General features: G+C 51.4%; 1 protein-coding gene across 11 annotated transcripts in view; it reads right to left on the bottom strand.

The window, feature by feature from the left end:
* The window catches only part of LOC119433463 (F-actin-monooxygenase MICAL3-like), a 417931-nt gene that overhangs the window by 5767 nt on the left and 388741 nt on the right, over positions 1-23423 (bottom strand). For all 11 annotated transcript variants that reach the window (XM_049658165.1, XM_037700684.2, XM_037700685.2 and 8 more), the window contains 5 exons: positions 5938-6088; positions 5429-5534; positions 4289-4435; positions 3351-3552; positions 1485-2287 (listed from right to left, as the gene is read on the bottom strand). In XM_049658165.1, the coding sequence (XP_049514122.1) occupies positions 1485-2287; positions 3351-3552; positions 4289-4435; positions 5429-5534; positions 5938-6088 (1409 nt within the window). The remainder of the gene's footprint in view (positions 1-1484; positions 2288-3350; positions 3553-4288; positions 4436-5428; positions 5535-5937; positions 6089-23423) is intronic.

Below are 23423 nucleotides of genomic sequence, written 5' to 3'. Positions count from 1 at the left end.
AAACAAACCGTGGTTCTGTAAACTGCATCTGTTAATACACCAAAAGCAGAAAAATTTGATATGATTTTTATCTTAGGTGAATGTTACAATGTTTACGAGGGTTTAGGAATAGTCCTCGCATACTAGTGGTGTAATTGCAAGCAATGTATAATACAGCAATTTTGTCTGCCATTTACTAGACGCATTTTGCAGAATTGCGATAGACTTTTCGTTGCCGAATTATCTATTTTTGAAACTTCTTATTCAAGAAATGTTGAAACATTTTGAAACTTAAAAAAGATGAATTTTAATCTTTTTATCTTAAAAGCAACAAATCGTAAAAAATTTGGTGCAGCCAGTTGACAAAAACTCTTTTCCCATCTATATTGGTAGGTTTCCACGAGCTAAAGCTCTCTTTAAGTGATACCGTAAAATTGTTAATTCCCCCCCGACTACAGTTCATTCAAATTTTCGGTTCGATCCCAACCAAAGGTCCCAGCCAGCACCCATGTATTTCTAGGAGCTTAAGGGACAGTGAATCTCCTGTCAAAATCGCCCATTTTGGATTTTCCCTAGGAAGGTTTTCAAGTAATGGTAGCTCACAATATCTTCAGTATTTACTTGATTCTAACGGGAGGGGGCGCTTTACCACATAACACAACTGCACTGCGGCGAAGCTCAACTTCAAAAATAGTGCGGCGAAGATGACGAAAATCGGTTAGAAGCTTCAAGTCATGCTTCAAGTCATTTAAATTCGAGCAAATACTGCCAAATGAATCAGCGGTGTCGTTACTAGTTTTTCAGCATTTCATTTAATTCGACCCGCCCGGATAATTCAATCAATTCCGTTGGTCAAATTAAGGGCAGTCCACTATAGTACAAGAACAAAGGCATAAGGCAATTGCAATTTGCAATCATGCTACTTTTGATACAGATGCCAAATGATTTGAACTGCCTTATTACACTGATAACACTAGAAGTCAGCTGCTCAGCTGATACAGCGGTCAACATGACTAGGACGTTCAGGAGGTGTTCTAGAGATCCAAAGCTAAATAAAATACGGGCTTTGCAATATTGCAGAGTATCTGATAAACTGGCCCCAACATATGCGCATTCTTGAATACATTGCCATTTTTTATACATGATCATGAAGTCAATGCTGCTGCACATGCAGCGATAACTTAAAAGGCCGAGATTCAAATACAAGAAATGGGTCCTCATTTTTATGAAGGAATAGATCGAGGTTTGTAAAATAAAGTTTGGTAGCACAGGGGACAAAGTTCAAATCTGCATTGGTGTAAAGTAAGGGTAATAGAATTCGCAATTACTTGGATAATTCATTAATGATCTCCATGACCTCTGCTACACCCCAGTCTCAGAAGCAATGCATCTAAAGCCTTGCAGCCCTGCAAACATTGGACAACCTCGTACGCACTGGCAATGTGTGGGGAAACAGCTCAGCCATTGCAGCATTCCACGCAGTGAAGGAGGCAACGGTGACTCACCACAAATCTGTTGACCTTGGGCTTGGGCCTGTGGGCCTCCTGGCGCTCGGACTCGTCCCGGATCGCCTCGAACTTGGCCCTCAGGGTCTTGGCCGTGTCGGCCATGGGCAGGCACTCCTCATCGGCGTTCTCGCCATTCCGCCGGCTCTCGCGGGCCTCGCGCTCGGCGTCCCAGTTCTCGAAGCGCGCCCGCATGCTCTTGGCACGGTCCGCCTCGACGACGATGTCGTCCTCAACGCGGTACGAACACTGCACGATGTCCGGATCGCGCTGGACCTCGGGCGACGGCTCGTGCGCGTCGTCTCGCGTGTACTCGCGCGGAGGCGTGATCCTCTTGAGCGGCTTGGGACCCTGGGGCGGCTCCTCGCGGCTCGCGTTAACCTCGAGCTCGCGGAACCGCTCGCGCATGCGTCGTGCGGTGTCCGTGACGATGACCTCCTCGGCCGGGTCGGCGGCCCGGACGACATTGGGGTCGCGCGGGGGCTGGAACTCGGGCGACGGCTCCTTGGCGCCCTCGCGGGGCGGTGTCATCTCGAAGCGCTTGCGCTGCTTGCTGTTGGGATCGTCCTTGAAGTTCTCGAAGAACTTGAAGCGTTCGGACACCTCGGTGGTGGCGACCTCGACGTCCCGGACGGGGTCGCTGGAACGAACGACGTCGCCCGGTGAGACGGCGTTCTCCTGAGGCCGTGTAACACTCCAGCGGTTGCTAGGGGAGCGGGCCAGTGAAGCGGAGGGAGCGCCAGACTGGCGGGCCACCTCGGCGTCAAGTTGTTTGAAAATGTTCTTGGCCTCGTGGGCGATCCCTGCAATGGAGTGGTGAACGCTGCTAAGCACAACCAGACCGCGGTAATTCATCTAGCCGGCCATGCGCGTAGGACCAATAACAAAGTACACCGAGAGCTTGGAAAATGTATACAGCAATGTTTCGTCAGAGAGTCGAAATTCTCATTTGAATGATTGCCAATTTTAAGCTTCGGCATAAACTGGCACTAGACAAGCTTGGATCATGTGCGCTTGAATCAAAGCGAATAGCATTTAAATTTGTCCGCTGTAAAAATTGCAGCAAACATTCGCTTACTAACTAAATCAACAAACATGGTGTCACGCGTGCAGTAGCAAACATGAACATATCTCGTTCAATAACCGCGGACACGCTGTCAGAATGCTGGGGTGAATAGCGGCAGCCGCGGCGAGCTAACGCTAGGCACGCGAGAACAAAGCGCGCACGAAGCCACAAGCCATCTCGGCTCTCGTAGCCTTTGTACCACAGCAGAATACCGCCACGATAGGGCGTGCGCGGCCGCGCCACGCGCAGGAACAGCCGGGCTGGCATGCTCAACGGGCTCCCTTCTTCCACTCGTCGCGCTCACCCCCCCCCCCCCTCCCTCCCTCCCTATTGCGCACGACACTGGGCGAGCGGGAAGACTGCGCCCATTAAGCCACCATCCTTGTCGGCTCACCCTCCGACGCTCTGACGCCGGAAATTCGCCTGGAGTGACTACAATTGCTATCGCTGTAAAATAATTTCCCTCGCCGTTCACACCGCGCGACGCCATTGATAGCTTCCAGGTGCCATCACGGACGCAACTTGTCACCGCGTTGGTGCTCAACATGTCGGCAGAGCTTTGTAGCCCACCGTCGCAACGGGGCTCGTTTTTTGCGATCTATCTGTTTCGAAGCAGCAGACGTTACAACCATAATGTATTCGGCGGGCTGTCAATCGAAGAGGTATGTGAAAGCCGAAGGGCGAGCGAAAAATGTATTCAAGCGTAGCTATTGCGGACACGCGAGGCTGGTGCGTTCGCATTTTAAACTGCTGAACAGCTCGTGATAACGAAGTGAATGGCAAGCGCGCCTCGCACCCACCTGTCTCGTTGAAAACACTGAGCTCCTCCTGCTTCTCGCGCTGGAGGCGCTCAATCTTTTCGGCCTCGGTCTCTTGGGTCACCACACCGGCCTCAAACTTTTCCTTGATGGAGGTGGCACGAGCCTCCTGGCCTTCCACGTTGATCTGTTCGGCCCGCCCGGCCTGGATACGGTTGGCGTCCTCCACGGCCTTCTGGTACACCTGCGATTCGAGGCACAAACACGCGCGCTGTTCCAAAACCAGCGCAGCAATTTCGATGCCGATGACTAGATACAATGACACAAACGTAAGTCAGGAGCTGATATGCTTTCGATTTAGCATATGAGAAATCGATAGAGAAATTCTAGCACGCGCATGTCGGACGTGAAAGGATGACAGTAAATGTGAAGGTTGGGAAACGTACCGACGTTACCGTTAAGTCATGATAGCAAAAGTTGCTGACGTCCTGTAAGGCTACGGCGCGCTGTTAACACCCTTGCACCATGATGAAATGACCAGCACCACAGTCGTGCTGCTGCATCGTCCTGCGCGTTCCTTTGACGAGTAGTGCTTCCACGAAGAGAATTCCTGCGCTCGCTGCCAATGCTTCAGCAAGGGAGCTTATCTTTGCCTTGATGAAATGTTGGCTCCAAGCTTACGAATCTCTTGTTTGAGCACTGTTAACCCCGCAAAACATTCTTGTCCGTTCCTGGCGATTTCCCTCCGGGGCAATTTTGCTGGTAAGCCATGTACGTATGCATTAGTGAGAGGACAGAGGAAAGCAGACAGATAATGCGAAATTAGAGGTTTGACGCCACCATGTCCCGGGATGAGGTCGATTGCAACGACGACTAGTCCTTATTTGTGAGAAAAACTGGTGCACCCCCCGACAGAACGCTCGTTTTACATTCGTGTCAATCGGTTCCTTCGATAGAGGGATTGAGGTGCAGGCACTGACCTGTCGCATGGACTCTGAGCGGCCCAGGCACATTTTCTTGCGCAGCTTGGCGAGCTCTTCTTTAGTCTCCTCTGTGCGCTCCTGGTGGCTGTTGACTGTACCGCTCTCCCACTGGCTCTTCAGCGACGAGAGCCCTTCGTAGACGACCTACAGGCACGTGACAAAAAGGTATTTTAACGAGGAAACGACGTGTACAAGCGTATATGTCTAGGAATTTTTTCAATGTGAATTCTGTTTTAGAATTTGTGACATTAGTCAACAAATGTGTAAAGAGCAGTTATATTGTGCAAGGGTAAACAGTCCTATACGAAGGTACCATGTATATCGCGAAACCCCGCACGATAGCCACATGCCTAATTCACGCAGGCCTGCAACCAAACCTGAGTCGCACATGTGGGAGACAAGCATTCTATCTTGATAATTCAACATCTTATAATCTAAAGCACTGCACACATTGGTATAAGGCAATTAGGATCACCTCCGAAGTATCTGGCACTACGCGAGGTTCAACCACCTTGGTTTGTTTACCTACGTCCAAATTGTGTGAAGAGCAATAACACCCCATTGAGAAAGTTAAGCCTGGCTCATCCACAAGTGCAATATCTTTTACTGTGACGAGGCATTCGACTGCAGTTAGCGAGCTAACCACTATGGTAAATTAACGGTACATTGTAAATTACACGAACAGTCTTACACCTTAACTGCAGACTGCCACGAGCTGGGCTATGTACAATCTCTTCATGCTGGAGCTGTATTGCGCAGCTGAAAGCGTCCAGCTGAAGGCGCCACGCATGCGTGCAGCAGTTGGAGTTACTGGAAGGCCGCAAGATCCCTTAATGTAGTCAAATCTCCCATTCCTCTTATCTTCGCTTACTTTGGACGCGCGGTAACTACTTCGCGTACCTGATGGAGCTGCTGCTGCTACCTGATGGAACTAGCTACCATGCCAAACAAGCCCGTTGCAACCGCATCACGCCCAACATGCACTCACTGTCCAAGCAGCAAAAGCTTGGCCTGCCGGCGGTTGTGGCCTGGCCGAGTGACGTCGGCCCACAGGCTGCGCAACGTATTACTGACACGGGTACCGCTTTTCAACGCAAGGCATCGATGGTGGGGAAAAAAAAGCTGCTAATCAGTTACCTTTTCCTTTGTCCTTTTCTCCCTGACAACGGACGGATCTTCGTCTTCACTTTCTGCGGACGAGTGGGCATCCCCGTTCCTTTCTCCAGCGGCAACAGACTGGTACCTGGATGATACAGAAAAAGAAAAAAAAATGCTTATTAAATGTGCTTATTCATCTTAGATTTAAGAAGCTTAAGAACCGTTACACCGAGAAAAAAAGCTACCTTGTCTTCATGTACCAATTCTGCTCATCATCTGAACTGTATAGCCGCACAGTCGCTGTCATAGTATGTCATTACGGCAAACAGTGGCGTAGCCAGAAATATTTTTTCGGGGGGGGGGGGGGGAGCGACACACTTGACCGAGGACCGGGAGAGGACGCTGGGTAGGCAGCACAGCATAACACAGAAATTTAGAGTGTGTGTGTGTGTGGGGGGGGGGGGGGGGGGTTCAGCGCCCACTGACGATAGTTGCTCGAGTCAAGAACCATTAATAGGAGAACCCAAGGTTGCAGAGTGTATACGTACTTCTCTAGCCTCTGGAGCAGACTCTCGGAACGTCCCAGGGCAGATCTGTCGGCAACGGATGGCACCGACTCTTGCGGCGACTCGAAGCGCTGCCTGATGTTCCCTAGATCCAGGTTGATGTTGTGCAGGCCGTCGTCTGTCTTCGTGTCGCCTGGGAAACGACAAGAGACGTGCCACGCCCGTTAAAGCATTGCCGGTGCGCGTGGCGAGCAGAACCCGTTACAGTACACAAGCGCTACACGAACTGGTCCGAAGACCCCCCCCCCCCCCCCCCCCCCCTACCCTCAACCCTAAGCTTTTCTCAAGAAAACTCAAAGGTGTCCGTGAGGACTCTGGAGGCACCGAAGTTGACGAGCCGGTAACGACTCAGATAACGGTTTCACGCGTGGCCGTGACTGACGGGTTGGCGCTTGTACCCTTTGAGCATGCGCAGATAAGTGATATACAGTGGTCGAAAAATGAGTTCACCTCTCAGTTGACAATCGGCATTTGTGCCGTCTTCATGGTCTCCGTACACCGCGTTCTGTACGCCTGCCTTTCCGTACAATCCATCAATTCCTTTGGATGTGCTTAACTTTCAGTCGTAAAATTTGAAAACGTGTACATCAAGATTCTAGGGGAAGATATAGTTTTCGTCGCCGAGAATTTGAGAACTTCAGAGGCAACTCCCGACGCGCCGGGCCCCACACACAAGCTCGCAACGCCTTCTGCGAGGCGCCGGGGCAGCTCGCATTCCGGCGCCATGAGTCAGCCGCCGCTGCGGAGCATTGAACAAACACGCGCGAGCGCGCGCTTGCCGCGTGCGGCTGTCACGAAGACCGAGCCTGTTTAGTAGCGGAGCGTCTCAAAGCTGCCGCGCCAAAAGCGCAGCTTGGGAGGGGGTTTCGTGCGAGGCACAGACCGGGTGCGACGAGCGCTAGTAGCTGAATGGGCGGAGTGCGGGCGCCGAGCAATTGAGAGAGATGGGAGGACGAGAGTGGCGGCGATTGCGACAATGAGGGGTTAAACCATTGGGAGGACGGAAAACTAGGTGGAAGCATTACGCAACGAAGTTGAAGCTCAAGATAAGTCGACCCGATGCGTGATCATGACGCCGTAAGTTTAGATCTTGCGCCGCCTCTCCTGTCGCGCTCAGCGCACGCTAAAGGACAACGGACTCGACAGCAACGCGCAGCTGCCGCACTCGGAAGTGCCAACGTAGACGATTAATGAACACGTTGTAATAAACGACCGATGACGTACAAGCATATCGGGAGGGAATGTGCACAGAGCGGTCGGCAAAATTAAAACCTACCGGGAACCAAGCACACTGGCCTGAGGTCCGCCGAGGTAGCGCTACCCCATAATTTATGGTAATATATATAAAAAAATCTGATGACACATATGCCACATATCCAATAATTTCGTATGAGCACATGAGAACAGACATGAAACGCCCTCCTCGGGACGCCTGCACAAAGGCCACAGTTCCAAGAATCATGCCTAAAGTGAACGCGTGGTCCCCACTGCTCTAGCCTGAAGCACAGTTCTCGCCTCTGCTACGCATAAAGCAGACAGTGTCGTCTGGTTCAGCACAAGTTCACCACGAGTACGTGGATTCGTCTAATCGTCGTGCTATTACGTTTTATGTGCCATTATTGGGCTAACATTAGAAGTGATCATAGTTTTAAACGCACAGAAGCAATAAGAATGCACGAACATAATCACTGCGGATTCACATATTTATACGGCGATATTTTGTTGCATACGATCAATCTGAAAACAAAGCCGCTTTTAAGCCAGAAGGACGAAGTTGAGTCAAGTCCGTGTACTACCTACGCATCATTTCCAAGATAGCTGAACCGCTATGCTTATAGGCACTACAAGGCATTATACAGAGGGTAGGTACTAACGCCAGGTTTTCCCCCCAATAGCGACTTGTGGGAAAACTACGCGCCAAGGGTGCTACTAAAAGTGCTACACGCGCGGTGACGCGAATGTAGCAATAGGCTATCTTCTAATCCAGGCGTACATTTTCCGTTAGGATACAACTTCCCACGTGCGAACCGCAACACCGTAATATCCAAGAAAAGTACCCACGCACGTGCTCCACATTCTCGATGCCATTCATCGAGCGTCTCGCGTAATATAGGCCAGCAGACTGCAGTAATGAGCCCTGGAAGCGGCGTTCTGGGAAGGCGCGGTAAGGGGCGCCACGCACCGGACCGGAGTAGGACTAGAGAAATGTGCACTGCTGCGGAAGCCACGAAGGGCGAGGTGTTCACTAGTGCGCTCCAGAAAGTAGTGCCTTGATTGGCCGGGTGCTTCGGTAATCGAGTGTGCTGCAGTTCGAAGGAGGCCGAAAAGCTCGTAACAGCAATGTACTGTAAAGAAAAATCATGTGCTGTCGCTGGAATAATGTTCGGAGTCGATGGCCAGGAAGTGGACCACAAAGGCGTGCTGTTATTGGCCCGGAAACTTCTACAGGGGGTCAAACATCGAGCGTGTTCCCGCTCATGAGCTGCTGCAGGCTGTGTATATTGCAACCGAGTATCGGAATCGAACAGAAGCATTCACTATAGACAATTAGCAGACAGCGCACTTTGCAGACAATAGAAGTGTTGTTTGAAGGCGCCTCTTATAGCCCGAGTATTGCTTCCGGGCGCTAAGCCAGAAAAGACTTGAAAGGAAAGATAGGAAAAGGGGGGAGCGCGACGACGAGTTGAAGTTCCAGCACCAGTTCACCGTGACGTCACTGATTTTGAAGGCATCTCATCGGGACGAGCGAACTTTTTTTCCTCGGCAAAGATCGGCTGCAACGTACTCTAATGGAGCCGACGACAAACAAGTCGAGGGACACTGAGAAACCAACTTGCCCAAACCATTACCCTTCCAAGACTGAAGTTAACAAGTTTCAACTGCTACTGAGCCACACACGCTCACGTCTGAACGGGAGGGGGGCGGCCACACTGACGTACCGCAGTGAAGTAAAAAAAGTGCAAATCTTAGTAGTTTTCTCTTCTGATAAACAGCATATTACCCCGAAATTTACGAGAAATGTTTTGGAGGAATACTGTATCACTTTAAAATGGTTCAGTGACTTTCAAACCCACCGCGGTGGCATAGTGGATATGGCACTGCACTGATATGTGCTGGAGGTCGCGGGGTCGATCCCGGCCGCGGCGGCTGCATTTCGATGGGTGCGAAACGCAACAACGCTCGTGTTAGATTTAGGGGCCCATTAAAGAACTTCAGAGAGTCAAAATTAATCCGGAGTTCTCCGCTACGGCGTGCCTCCCAATCATATCGTGGTTTTGGCACGTAAAACCCGATTTTTTTTCTTTACAGAATTTCTATACAGTGTCGAAGTTATCGCGAGGCCATGACGTGGAGGAACAACGCTACCTTCGGTGTCAGTATCACGCTACTCCAACTGGCTGTCGGTGGTTACAGTTCCGGCAGTACTGCACGGTACTAGCCAGTCGCGAGGAAGCAAGCTGCATCCGCCTCGAGGCAGTAGCGGCGCGCACGTGAATCAGCCAAGGCGCGGCCCCCGAGAGGAAACAACAAAGAACACATCGGACGGCGTAAAAGTGTGGGTAACAAGGCCGCGCCCCTATTTTACAGCTAGCAGAACACGGGAAAGGTGGGCTTCGCCCGGGGGCCACGAATGCTTCAAATGTATACATACGCTTGCAGGTCTAGGTTAACCCTTGAAGCAGATATAATAGACACGTCGGTGCAGGGCGGGGTACCATGCCACCAGGTTATTAGAGGCGAGTTACTTAAATCGGGTTTATTGGCGCTAAAGCGATTGAGGCCGAGTTGCGCCAGCCACAAGGTGTTGAATATTGAAATAAATGCAGCAATAGCTGCATTAGTTTTGCCTACCAAGTTTAATTCTTTCGTCAGGGGCACTAGTGGATCATTTAAAATCGAAGTGGGTTGCATAGGTAAGTAAAAAAGTGCCTCCGGTGAGGTACCTACATTCTGTAGATTGCTGAGCCCCAATTGAAATCGGACTGAAGCCAGTTGCTTCACTGATAAGTCCTGCAGCTTTCAGAATACACGGTATTCGACAGGCAAGGAATCAGTGCTTTCGTTAGGAAATTCCGCTGCTTCCAGAACCGCGAGCAAGATTTCAGAATGTAAGAAGAGTACATGTATGAGCCAGTTAGTACATCGGTATAAAGTCAAAATATCGCGACACGCACGGGGCACAAACACGCACGGGGCAGGACGGGACGGGATCAATTTGTAAACATTAAGTAAACATAATTGTTCACATAGATTGTGGAGCACAATAAAGTTCAATCCCTCAATCGCAGGATCCCACTACCTAGTATATATATTGTAGTGGGGAAGAGAGTCCGCAGCCATTGAGAGAGGAGGACGAAGTCCAGCAGCCCGGAGAGCGCGAGACAGCGACCGACGCTCTTGAGACAAGGCTGTTGCGTAGCCCTAACTGCTGTATAAATAAATCCCCTCACAGTTTGGTGGAAAGGTGCCGGGTATCGATCCCAGTCTCCCAACCTGGAACTACGAAGCCGTACCTTACCTCCAGCGTCAGCGATGGCGGAAGAAACCACCACGCAAGGCTCCTCTCAGACTCAAGCCACCGTCTGTCCCGGCGTGCTGCCTCAGCGTCACCCACCGATATTCAGCGGGACTGATGATCAAGACGTCGAGGACTGGCTGACAACTTATCAGAGGGTAAGCGCAGTCAACAAATGGGACGATGCGACTAGGCTGACCAATGTAATCTTTTACTTGACCGGCGTCGCCAGTCTCTGGTTCCGGAACCACGAAGCGGAGATTATTAACTGGGCCTCGTTCAAAACAAAGTTTTCGGAAATCTTCGGCCGCCCCGCGGTACGCAAACTCCGCGCAGAACAGCGACTTCGTGAACGTGCTCAACAACCCGGTGAGAACTTCACCAGCTATATTGAAGACGCCGTCGACTTGTGTAAGCGTTTAAACCCGTCGATGCACGAGTCGGACAAGATCAAGCAAATCCTCAAAGGAATAGCTGATGACGCATTTCAAATGCTATTGGCAAAAGACCCACAAACCGTCGCCGATGTCGTCAGCTTGTGCCAGAGTTTCGACGAATTGCGCAAGCAACGCGCCCAAACTCGCCGCCCTCTGGAACAGAACGACTCGATCGCGGCGTTGACTTTGGGCGACCAGAATGCACTGTTGCTTCAGATCAAGCAGTTTGTACGTGAGGAGGTCGCCCGACAGCTTTCCATTTTATCGAGCACGCCCGAGCCCGCCCAGGCTCAACATCTGGCCCCAGTCATACGCCAAGTTATACAAGGAGAAGTCACTGACGCTTTGCCTTTCGCTCGTCCGCCACCTCCGGAGCCTGCGCCCTTGTCGTATGCGCAAGTCGTCGCTGCCGGGCCGCCTCGTCAACCGACCTATTCTTCCGCGTCGGCACCCGTTCGGCCCCCACCAGTTCCGTTCAGCCGACCAGTCCCCACAAATCCATGGCGCACTGCGGACAATCGCCCTATCCGTTATTCTTGCGGCTATGCAGGACATGTGGCACGCTTCTGTCGCCGTCGCCCTCCTGTTCCAATAGATGTCATGCGACCGTCTGCTTACGATCCTGGGTGCTTTGACGGCACAGCGCGGCTACAACAATCCTCTTCGCCCGAGCGCATGCCCTCAGCTACCCGCCGATCTCCATCCCCCCGACGTCGCTCTCTGTCACCTATGCGCCGTCGACCCTGCCCTTCTGACGCGGAAAACTAAACGTCGCAGTTCCCGAGGCACGAACTGCGTCGTCGTCGAAAAGTTCAAGTCCTCGAATTTCTCCAGCGAACCTCATTGACGTTATTGTGGATGGCTTTCGTACCCTTGCGCTTGTGGACACTGGTGCTGCCGTTTCAGTGATTGATGTAAAACTTTGCCACTTGCTTCGGAAGGTTACGACGACGTCAAGGGGATTATCCCTCCGTACCGCCAGCGCACACCATATTCAGCCGTTAGCCGCCTGCACAGCCCGCGTCATAATTCAAGATGTTGTTTATCCCATTGAGTTTCTTGTGCTACCAGCCTGTTCGCATGATGTCATCCTCGGTTGGGATTTTCTTTCTCGCCATCATGCTGTTATTGACTGTGCTCGTGCCGAGGTGGCGTTCTCACCGTTGTGTTCCGCGTCGTCTGCACCTACAATGAAAAAGTTGTTTGTCGCCGAGGATACGACCGTACCACCCAGTAGTGCAGTCCTCGTCCCCGTGTCCTGTGCCGCTGTTCGTGAGTCTACAGTTCTCTTTACACCCTCCGAGACCATTCAACACCGCAGGAATCTCACGTTGCCTTTTGCCGTTCTCGACATGACCTACGGCGCCACATCCTTATTTGTTATGAATCCGTTGCCGGTTCCCTCAACCTTACTCCGTGGAGAGTGTATCGGCACAATTCAGGCGTTCGACGTATCGTCCATCTTCTGCCTTGACGACATGGACAACTTGCAGCTTAGTGCCCTGACACCTGTTAGTGCCCTGACACCTGCTGCTAGTACGCCTGATCGAGCACCTTTAAGTATGTTCGGCTCCGCCATCGACGATGAACTTGCAGAGGTACACCGCGAGAAACTTCTTGCACTCCTCCACCAGTTTCGAGGCTCGTTTGATTGCCAGAAGACGTCATTAGGCCGCACGCATACTGTTCTCCATCCGATTGACACCGGCTCACAAGCGCCTCTGCGCCAGCGCCCTTACCGCGTATCCCCTGCTGAGCGTCATGTGATCGCCGAACAAGTTGACGACATGCTTAAGCGTGGCATCATTCAGCCATCCTGCAGCCCCTGGTCGTCGCCTGTTGTTCTTGTCAAGAAAAAAGACGGCTCAATCCGCTTCTGCGTCGACTACCGCCGATTGAACAAAGTTACTCGAAAAGATGTGTATCCCCAAACTGTGAGGGGATTTATTTATACAGCAGTTAGGGCTACGCAACAGCCTTGTCTCAAGAGCGTCGGTCGCTGTCTCGCGCTCTCCGGGCTGCTGGACTTCGTCCTCCTCTCTCAATGGCTGCGGACTCTCTTCCCCACTACAATATCTTTTTCTTTTTCTCAGAGGGACAAACTTTCGTGGCTAGATCAATAACGTCACGACGAAATGACGCTGAAACTGAGGGACGGCGTTATCAGGTGTCTCGTTTGTTGCGCCTTTTCAAGCTTACCAATAAGTGCACCTGCTTGAGTGACCGTTTATATTCCTGCCTCTCCTGTACCCGCAGTGTTCTCTTTTCCTCTTTCAATTCCCCTTTTCCCTTTCCCCAAGTGTAGTCGAACCGCGGAACTTGCTTCATCTAACAGTAAGCATGGCCCCTTGTAATATTGAAGAAGCGCGATTTACTAATGCAACTTCATATCCCCCTCAGTGCCCTTGAATACAATGCAAAGGGTTGTAAAAACAGGTTTCAGGAACCTAGCGACGAGAGAGGCAGGATGATGGGCAAATGGTGGGCAAATATAAGCCTTCGGATATCACGACCGCAGCACCCACTTGACACGTCAAATGGTCGGGGTCGCAATACGCCAGCAGAAGACAGATTAGATATAAGTAGAGCCTCGGGACGTATCGGTCGCGAAAGCAAACGGGCTGATATTTCATGCCCGGATCCCTGGAAAGCAGCTCCCGGCGCCGTCCGAAGCGCAACCAGTGCGTGCGAGGTGGATGAATAAAACTATATAGCGCATTTATTGTGCCGAACAACGTCACGAGTAGATTACTTGATGTCTTATCTACAATACTGTTCAAAGTAGCACAATGCTGAAAGCTCAGGCACCACCGTATCTTGAATCCGCGTCAGCAGAAGCAACACCAAGCGCGCAGCAGCTAAGATTACAGTGCCCGCTCGAAGCTAGGTTACCCGTTCTCAGTATTAAAGCGAAACTACGCTTAGTTATTAACCTTTACATATATTCTGCACGGATAACAGGTGGACCATTATAGTTACAGAATGGATACCAAGAGAAGGGAAGCGCAGTCGAGGACGGCAGAAATAAAACTAGGTGGAGTGATGAAGTTAGGAAATTCGCAGGCGCAAGTTGGAATCAGCTAGCGCAAGACAGGGGTAATTGGAGATCGCAGGGAGAGGCCTTCGTCCTGCAGTGGACATAAATATAGGCTGATGATGGTGATTATATTCTGCACATATCGGCAGAGTTATCTAACGCACATAGACGTCTCGATAAAACAGCACATGATAACCAATTGATTTGAATTCCATATTGTTTTATAAGTATCGTATTTAACGCATTCAAGGCCTGTAATGCTATTCTCCCGACATGCATCGTATATGGCATCTATCCTCGCGGCATCATTGCATGGACGCCTCACAGTATGCATCGGCATGAATTGCCACGCATCTTTCGTTTCGCAGCAGCCTCGGTTCACCTGCGCGAAGTGCCGGCTTCAAGCGCTTGGGGTTTGTGCCATCTAAATGGCGTTGCAAATGCAAGGTGCCAGAATAAGTATTACGAACGCCGAATTAACAACATACGCTACATCGTCAAGTTTGCCAAGTTTAATCGATTCGACTTATTGGAGAAGGGGGGGGGGGGGGGGGGCGAGGCCGGGGAAACGCGATGGAAACGCCAAGGAAACGGGCCTTGTATGTCTTGCGTTTTATAACACGTCGATATGCAGCACCATCGACATAAGCGCACGTCTTGCTTCACTGTCGATTATCGCACGTACCATACAAAAACATGCAGCGAGAACGCCACCGCGTTTCACGGAGTACGACAAATTCCAAGATATGCCACAGCGCGCGGAACCTCCGCAGGCCCAAGTCTTATCAAATTCAAAATTCCGCAACGTCGTCTACGTGCGCCTCAGCAGGGCGCCGGATTACGTGAACATTTGGGGCCACTCAAAAATTGCGGTCACGATAACATTTTTCGCTCGCTGCCTCCGCAACCGACGTCCCACACTATGCGGTCGCGTAGCGAAGGGCTGACTGATCGCATTTCGATACTTAGCGCCCTTAACCTACGCGTGTAAATACCGAAGTGACAACGCGAAGAATATGATAAACATTGGCACGTCGAAAAGAATTTGTCCCTCGCGTCCCGATGGCGCCATTTCTTTTTTTTCTTCCGATATACCAAGCGAAAGCGGCGATCTACGGCCCGATTTCCAAGTTGCTGGAGAAGTTGGATTCGAGAATAATACGGCAAGCTGTGCGCACCTATTACATAGCTCCACCAAGGCCGGTAACAGTCACTAATTGCTATTTGTCCGATTGATTATATACGCAATGCCGGGCTGCGCGCTGGGCGGGAGCAGTTCTGTGCGGCTCGAGCTGTTCTGGCGATTACGCGAAAGACAACATGGAACCTGCTTCCACTGCCGCCGGCCATGGCCTAGAACAGCTGTAAGAAAGTACTGGGGCAACCTCGCCCGTATTTTGGCGATATTAACGATCTATTTCTGTACAAGCTATTATATACCGCGGAGGCGCCGATTGAAACAATGGTATACCGCAGAACGGCCAACAAAGGCGCGCTGGTTGAGTGAATATAATTTATGGGGTCTAACGTCGCAGAACGACACCTTCGATCAAGTGGCCAAGAAAGCGACGACCGATCCAAACAGGGGAATAAAAGGAGAAGCAAGAAAATGCCATCGTGCTTGCTGAAGGACCTATATAGCCTCGCAAGATGTTCCCCGCTATTGTTCCGCTTGAACGCCATTAATCAAGTGCGCGGTATATATAGGGTCTGAATCCCGTGAGAATACATCTCTTAAGACAAGGGAACACTAATGGCGAGGACGGGTTTGAACCGGGGCACAATTAACGGGCTGCGCGCCCACCTATTCGACGTCTAACCGCTTGGTTCACCATTGACACTGCAGCTATTACGGAGGATATTGATAGCTCGGAAAGATACGGTGTTGTCCCGGGAGCAAAATGCTTACAGACATAGCGAAGGTAGAATAGGTGCTTATTGCGCAAGCTTACAATCATTTGCTTTGAGAATGTATTAAACGCAGTCGTACGGGAACGTTTGAAGTTGTAGTCTATAGAGCACTATATAGTGGGTTTTTCAGCGGAGATGGCAAACGTTTTGAAAGATCACCCGTGGCAGATAGCACAAGATAGATGGCCATTGAGCTGTATGACTCAACGAGGCGGACTATTTGCACGGGAAATCGAAATGCATAACTAAATAGTTACTGAAATGTATTAATTTTTTGGCAGTGTGCGCAGAAACACCCAGTAATTGCTTTGACATATTCACCTTGAACACCTGTATTACCCTGTCAGGCTTACGTCTATAGGCTATTTATGAGGCGAATTATGAGCCAGACTCGGACACTTCTACCACAGTGCATGCAAAAAGTTAAAGCGCGCAATAAAAGCGTCAACAAAAAGCAATATACCGGTTTCGAAGTCGGCAGATGAGAAAACGTTTAAGCGCAGCCGGAAACCGTGGGGACGTCGTCATATTGCGCAAAATCAAGAAGAGACGCGGATAGATGCATGCATAGGAAGTCATTTACAACGCGAGGCCTTCCGACTTGACTGCAGAAGGGAAAATAAATACGTGACTGGGGACGCGGGAAAGATGTCATGGCTTCCTGAAACGGCCGTAATTGGGCTCCATCAGCTTTAAACCTTGCAGCGCTTTGTAAGAGTGGCCGTCACGCGATCAGGGGAATACAAAAAGCTGGGACTGGAACGCTGTAACGGAACAGCGGCTGCCTTGAATAGTAACATCATTATAAAGAAAGACCCAAAAGCGGGACCTCCTCTGAACAGTACAATGCTACCATTGCTAACATTGTAAATTCTGCTGCGAAGTCGGCCAATATGCGCAAAGCGCGAACAAAAAACATACATGCGCCGGAAGATGTCTCATTCTGGGTGATATGTTACCGACACTTGCGATGTGTTCGCGTGGCAGATTTTCTTTAGCTGTCTTTAGCAGTAGATTTAAACCGGGGAAGTGTCTGGGACGACTGGGGAGTACACTGTGGACGTAAGATTTTATTTTCAGTATACGAAGTATCTTAGAATTCGCGCGTGGGGCTTATTTTTACCGAAAGGAAACGAGCGAAACATTCTGCTGCTCTCTGACGAAAGATGCAAGACATGAGCGAATACTAGACTTTACGGCAACATTCTTGCTTGAATATGTCCTGGGTTTTTCGGCTAAGACTGAACTTTTTAGAGCTACAAATTTGAAAACTTTAAATATTACCTGCGGCGGATATCACAATTCGAGTCCTTGGGCTCGTTCATTCGAAGAAAGCGGGCATTATTCGCACGAGAAATCGAAACGCAGAATTGAAGTTAGTGCAGCACAGTTTAAACTCTGCGGTTTTACGTGCCAGAACCCCCAATGCAATTATGAGGTATGAGGTCAGTATCGAACCGTCGATCTTAGAGCACCGCAACGCCACAGCCACTGAGCTAAGCCGCGGCGCGTGGACAGTGCGCAGTTACTACCGAGTGTGGCAAAGCACAGGAAGCGGCCGCCAAATTGATCATCTCCGGCGGTGCACGTGAGCGTGACAAGATTCGCAAATGACCGTTGCGCAACCGCAGAAGGACCGCGCGCGCTAGAGAGAGAGAGAAAAAAAAAGTCCGAGTTCTGAAAAGGCGCTCTCTGCGTGAGTGTGGATATATGCACAGGCGCAGCTGCCGAGACGCTTTCAAGCTCGTCGGCGAGACTGCATGCAAGCAGCGCTCGAAGCCAGGCCAAGGTCCTCACGCAGCGGTGGCAGCTGCCGCAGCAGCAGCGAGGCGCCAGCGGGCCACTGAAACCAGCCCTACACACTCCCTTCTCCCCCGAGGCGGATTTCATTATTTCTATTTTATCTCGTTTTTCCTTCCGTATATCCGCGTCGCTTCCAACAGGTGTCCGTTACTTGGACGACCTTGATAAGGGCGGAGCGCCGCGGCGTATAAGATCCGGCAAGGTGAAGTCAGGTCGGAGCACAAAGGACGTCGCTCGAACGGAGAATATAGATACTATGCCGCCGCGACGCCATGCAATTAGGACGCCGGCTTTTCCCCGGTTGAAAGCACGGCGAAAGACCAAATCGAGACTGGCGGATTAACCCATTCGAAATAAGTATTTACATTTCCGGCTGAGACCTATTTGCTGTCGAAAGAACAGCGCTTGTAAGCAACGCCCAACTGCTGCAGCCATCAGGACTTGCTGCAAGGCGCATCATGATGTAGGAGCTTTGCCTAAACCGCCCGAGGCTGAAAGACATTCCGCAGGAGAGACTATATACCCCGTCTCCACATCGTTGCCAACAGGTGCCGGTTACTGCGACGACCTCCAGCGCCTCTCCACCTATGTATCTACGGCCGATGCAGCGCATAAAAAAGATCCGGCAAGATGAAGTTAAGTCGGATCTCAAAATGCGTCGCCGTTTTCCTGATGAAAATCCAGAAAACGAGGACGATCGTAATCTCGACCAGTTTGCAAGTCTCCCGTATTCGCGGGACGGTGACACACTGGTAAAATCGTCGACGTTGAACTGAAGGGCTGTGGCACGAAACAGGCTATTCGATGAGCAAGCAGGCTGGCACAGACACGTCCTGCCGGCTCTGGTCCAATACGTGCTTTTTGTGACCGGGACGCCCGCAGGCAATGGCGTTGACCGCATAAAACAACTGTTTACCGGGCCCTGCGGAACACGCGTTAATCGATATAAAGGCTCATTCACACCAGGCCGACAAGACACCGATTTTGGTCTGCCGATTGTTGGCGACAGCAGTTTGCAGGACGGAAAACGCTGTGGCCAACCGTGTAAAGGAAGGAACGCGCTGTCGCCAACAGTCGGCAGACCAAAATTGGTGTCGTGTCGGCCTAGTGTGAATGAGCCTTAACGGATAGCGCTACCAAAAGCGGGATGTAATGACAAGAACCGAGGCGCACGTTCCGTGCTGCTGAAGTTTCAGTGCAAAGCTGTATATATTTTTTCTTGGGGGGGGGGGGGGGGGGGGGTTGGAGCGCGCTTGCGCAATGTGCTTTGCAAAGCACGCCTATTTATCAGTAGACAAAACTAAGAATAAGCTTTAATTTGAAGTAGGTCTCGTCCTGTCTGGTCTTCCTTTCTTGTATCCTCGTTTTTTTGCGCTTTAAATCAAGTATATATTCTAACAAACTCGCCCAAATTTACGTTCTTGTAGCGATTGAAGTATTCAGACTAGAGCAAATGTTCAGCTAGGTATACGTCTGTTTGGCTCAGGGTCCAGTGTACAAGAAAAACAAGAATGTTTAAGTAAGGCGGCTTTCAGGAATCTTCGCCAGCCAACAAGTAGACAAGGGCGCCAATTAAAAAAAACGAAACGAAAGGTCGACAGCGAGATCAGACTCGCGCATCGACGCCGCCATCTTTGCCCGCGTTCGCGGCAGCGACAGGAACGTGTTGCAACTGTCACATGCTTGTTCCGTTGGGCTGTCATTCGGCTTCATGACGAACGGAAAGACTTGGTGCGAAATCAATGCGAGTTCACGAACAAATCTTGACGCGGTGAAAGCGATCACTGTCGAAACGCTTCGCCGCCAGCTCTCCAGAGAATACACTCAATAAAAGCTCTCCAGCAGTAGGCGCGAACACGATAGCCTTCATCCCGCCCTTGAATGTCGCGGCCAGCTCATCGTAAAAGTGACAAGGTATTTTTTTTTCTTTTTTTTTTTTAAAGGTGCGTCCGCGCTTTAGTGGAAGGACGTTCCCGCGCAGGCGGCCGGGAGCGCATTATGTTACCAAGGCTGCCAATCCAACGAATGAGCACTTCAGTGCTAACACGCAAGGCAATAGAGGACAACTGCATAAGCGGATATAAATGTCGTTTCGTAGATTGAAGTCAGCTTTCGGAAAGCCGCGTCAAGTATTTCATACGAGGCCACGGCTTCAATTTTCACTTCCCCGCAGTTCACTCATTTCTGCAAGCTCTCTATAACCCCAGAGGTGCGTACTTGTTATTTCTCGAACCCGACCTCTTTATAGATCACTGGAATGTTATTTAGCAAAAAGCACGAATGGAGCTTAAGCTTCCGTGTGCTACCTTAGAATGCCTTACAATGTAGTACACTGAATTTCGAGACTATACCGAGCATCCTAAAATAGCTGCATTCCGTGCACAGCTCGCACGTTTTAGAAGCACTTGAAAGCTACAGCGCCGAACAATATAGCAAGCACCAGCTGTCGACCGAATCTCCGAGCTAGCTGTCTACGTCGCTACAGTTCATTCTTTCAACGGTATTCATTGTGTAACCAGCACCTCTCCTGTGTGCTATCACGTGTTCGTACGCCCGTGCGGCGATACAAACAAAATGAAAAACTTGTTCTTCAAAAGCAGCGTGCACATGTTGCAAAAGCGCAAATCACAGATCTGATAAGAGTTGTCCAGTGGACAACTTTCCAGAGTAGCGTGGATGCGGGATCATAGGAGAACCAGTGTCGCCAGCCATTTTGTCTACACAATGCTCGATGAATGAAACGGTGAGGCGGAGTTATTCCAGCAGAAAAGTACGATGAAAGGCAGACTTCACGCAGCATTATCCGCAAATTCTATGCACTGGACATACGATTCGGAAGAAACGAGCCAAAGCAATTACAGCAGCGCGAAACGATGACAAATAGAATAGAACGAGCTGAAAAAAACGGGAAGGAGTGATCAACTGGTCATGCAAGCTGCGCACAAGGACGGCGCAGAACAGGCAACTTACTAGGGTGAAAGAAAAAATAATGAAATAACGGAGCAGTTGCTAAAAGGCAGGGGGGCATGCTGTGTAGGTACGAGTCCATAGACGCTGTAAGTAAAGAAAAATGGCAATTAAGGATTAGGGGCACGGCCGAACGACCACATTAATTGCAAAGTCAGGTGTTGTGCTCTCCCTGTACTGAGCTCGCAGCCGACATTCGTGGAAAGCAATTAATGATTAGAGGCACGGTCGAATGGCCACATTTAACCGTTTTTATCTTGAGTTCAATCAGATCTGCCATAACTTTGGAACCGAAATGAGTACATATATAGCGCACGACATTGAGCACCAACGAACACTGCAACCGTGGAAAGGAAGCGGCCACAGATGACTAAACTGTGCGTAAATGTCGGCACAAACAAATCCTCGAGCGCGTACCAATGGGGTCACAGGAACAGCAGCGTCGCAATACGGAGACAGAATCCTGGACATCGATAAGGCTGCAAACTCGAGTTGCTCACGTGAAGTTCCGTTTTTCGCCACGAGGTAGAACCCCCACAGCGGATAACGTAGAAGACGTTTGGAAGTGGTTACGGTTTCGCTCACGCCAACCGGGATAACATTGCATGTCGTGTAACCAGTGTCAACACGTGACAGCAAACGGAACATCAGAGCAAGGCCGACGAACAAAGACAGTGAATAGAAGGCGAAATCAGTTAACGGGGTTTTACACTTGATCAGAGGGAGTGGCGAACACGGTGCCACTCAAGTGAAATACGGCAACCAACAAAACCAATGCCCCGAAAGCTGCGCGTAAGTACCGCAATTTACCACCAATAGGCCGCACGCGGATCTGATCTGGGGGTTGGTTGCGCGCGCATCCCGTCACACAAGCTTCGAACGCAATTCGCAGACCCGAGTCTAACGACCTCATTTTCCGTCGAGCGCCGAAGCACGTTTTCTTACTTCTCCCGTCTTTCGCGTACCCCGCGGTGCACCTGAACAAAAAGGGGCGTGGCCGCGCAATGAACGCGCTGTCCAAACGTCTCGGAATTAATTTGCCGCTCCACGATGAGCGCGCGCGCGCGCGTTCGAACCGGAGACATGGTGATAAGCGAGGGGAGAAACACCTCATTCGAAGAAACAACCGCCGTGCCGCTTAACCGCACGAGAGCCGACGCTATTTCTAGCCGGCCACACGGCACGGACACGACGCGCTGTGGCCACTAACAACTATCCGCGAGAGATGAACAACCACTCAGGGGGGGGAAAAAAAAAAAGCAAGAGCCAGAAAAAATAAACCGAAGAAACCCGTCGAGTCCACTCACATTCGCCCGTTGCCGACGGTTCGGCGGCGTCGTTCTCGGAAAGCTGCATTCCGCGGACGTCAACCTCCTCGTCGGCGACGGCGAGATCTGCCGGTTCTCGGTCGTTCGTGCTAGGCGAGCAAGCGTCGTCTCCGCCGCATGAAATAATATCCGTTGGCACGACCGAGTCGTCAGCCTCACCGAAGCCGGCGTCGTCGGTAGTGCCGTTATCCAGAGACGACGAACCGCACTCAACGATGCCTGGAGTACCCTCGCCGGCAGAGTCCGACGGAGCAGCTGTCATTCCGTTGTCATTAGGCGGCACCGGTGCTGCCGCCACATCTTGAGCCTCCGCCCGGCACTCGGTTTCCAACACGCGCAGGTCTTCCGCCGGCGACGACGTTTCGACGATTTCCAGGCGCTCGCAGCATCCTCCGTTCGTGAAGCTCAGCGAACGGTCCGCGTCCGCCTCGCTCGAAGCAACAGCTTCAACCTGCTTCTCGTCCACTACAGCCCGTGCCGGCTCTGCGATGTGGTGCCCGTTTTCGGCGGCCTTCCACGCTTTGTCCACGACGTCTAGGGCCGCAGCCAGCATCTCCGACTCGTCCGCGCCTTCGCAATAACACTCAGGCTTCGTTGTCGGCGTGCTAGGCTCGGAGCCGGCGGGTTTCGATTCAGAGAAGCCCAGCTCCGAGCCTACAACCGGGGGATCTTCCATGTCTGAGTGCTTCAACTCCGCAGGGTTGGCCGGAGGAGGAGGGCGGTTACGAACCGGTGCACGGGGTACCGAAATGAAGAACCGGCGGCAGCCGAACTGCTGTTAGCCGAGAAAAAGATAACGAGGTCGACGGGATGAAGAAGGCACTAGACCGCCGAGAGAAAGCCGGCGAGACTGACTGAGACAAGCGGTCCGTCGCTGAAAGGGTTGCTCGAAGGCGGCAGCTGCGAGGCGCTATGTGACAGCGGCAGGCCCGCCGAAAAACACACCACAGACCCACACCCGCGCACACTCACTCACGCGAGCGCAGGGCCCAGCGCCGCGTCTGGCTTTTGGAAAACACAGCGCGCTGCTGCTGATGCCTGGCTGCAGCCGCCGCTTGTCTACTACTCCCCCCAGATGAGAGAGCGTCGCGAGAGAGGCAGCCGGCGGCAGTTTCTTGAGCTAGACAGGAAGTTTCGGGACGTTCGCATTTGACCATATAAGGGGAGGCGGGTTGCAGAGGGTAGTGAGAGAGGATGACGCGAGGAGAGAGAGCGCGTGGAAAAAGAGAGAGAGAAAGAGGGGAGAGACGTCAGACGCGCCGAGGGAGACCGGAGAGGGGGAAAGCCCGCGCCGTAACCGCTGCTGCCGCTACAGCGCTCTGCAACAGGCTTTGGCGGTACGCGTACGAGGGAAAGGGTGATGCGCGGGTAAGAGACGTATGAAACGCGCTACTATAATAAATAAAGCCGGGGCCGCGAGCGATAAAACGAGAAGCAGCGGTGGGCGCGCGAGCGGGGTTTCATAAGCA

This window comes from Dermacentor silvarum, chromosome 11 (assembly GCF_013339745.2).
Source record: "Dermacentor silvarum isolate Dsil-2018 chromosome 11, BIME_Dsil_1.4, whole genome shotgun sequence".
In the NCBI taxonomy this organism is placed as follows: domain Eukaryota; kingdom Metazoa; phylum Arthropoda; class Arachnida; order Ixodida; family Ixodidae; genus Dermacentor; species Dermacentor silvarum.
Note: the sequence above shows the minus strand (reverse complement) of the source record. Positions and strands in the feature narration are given on the sequence as shown.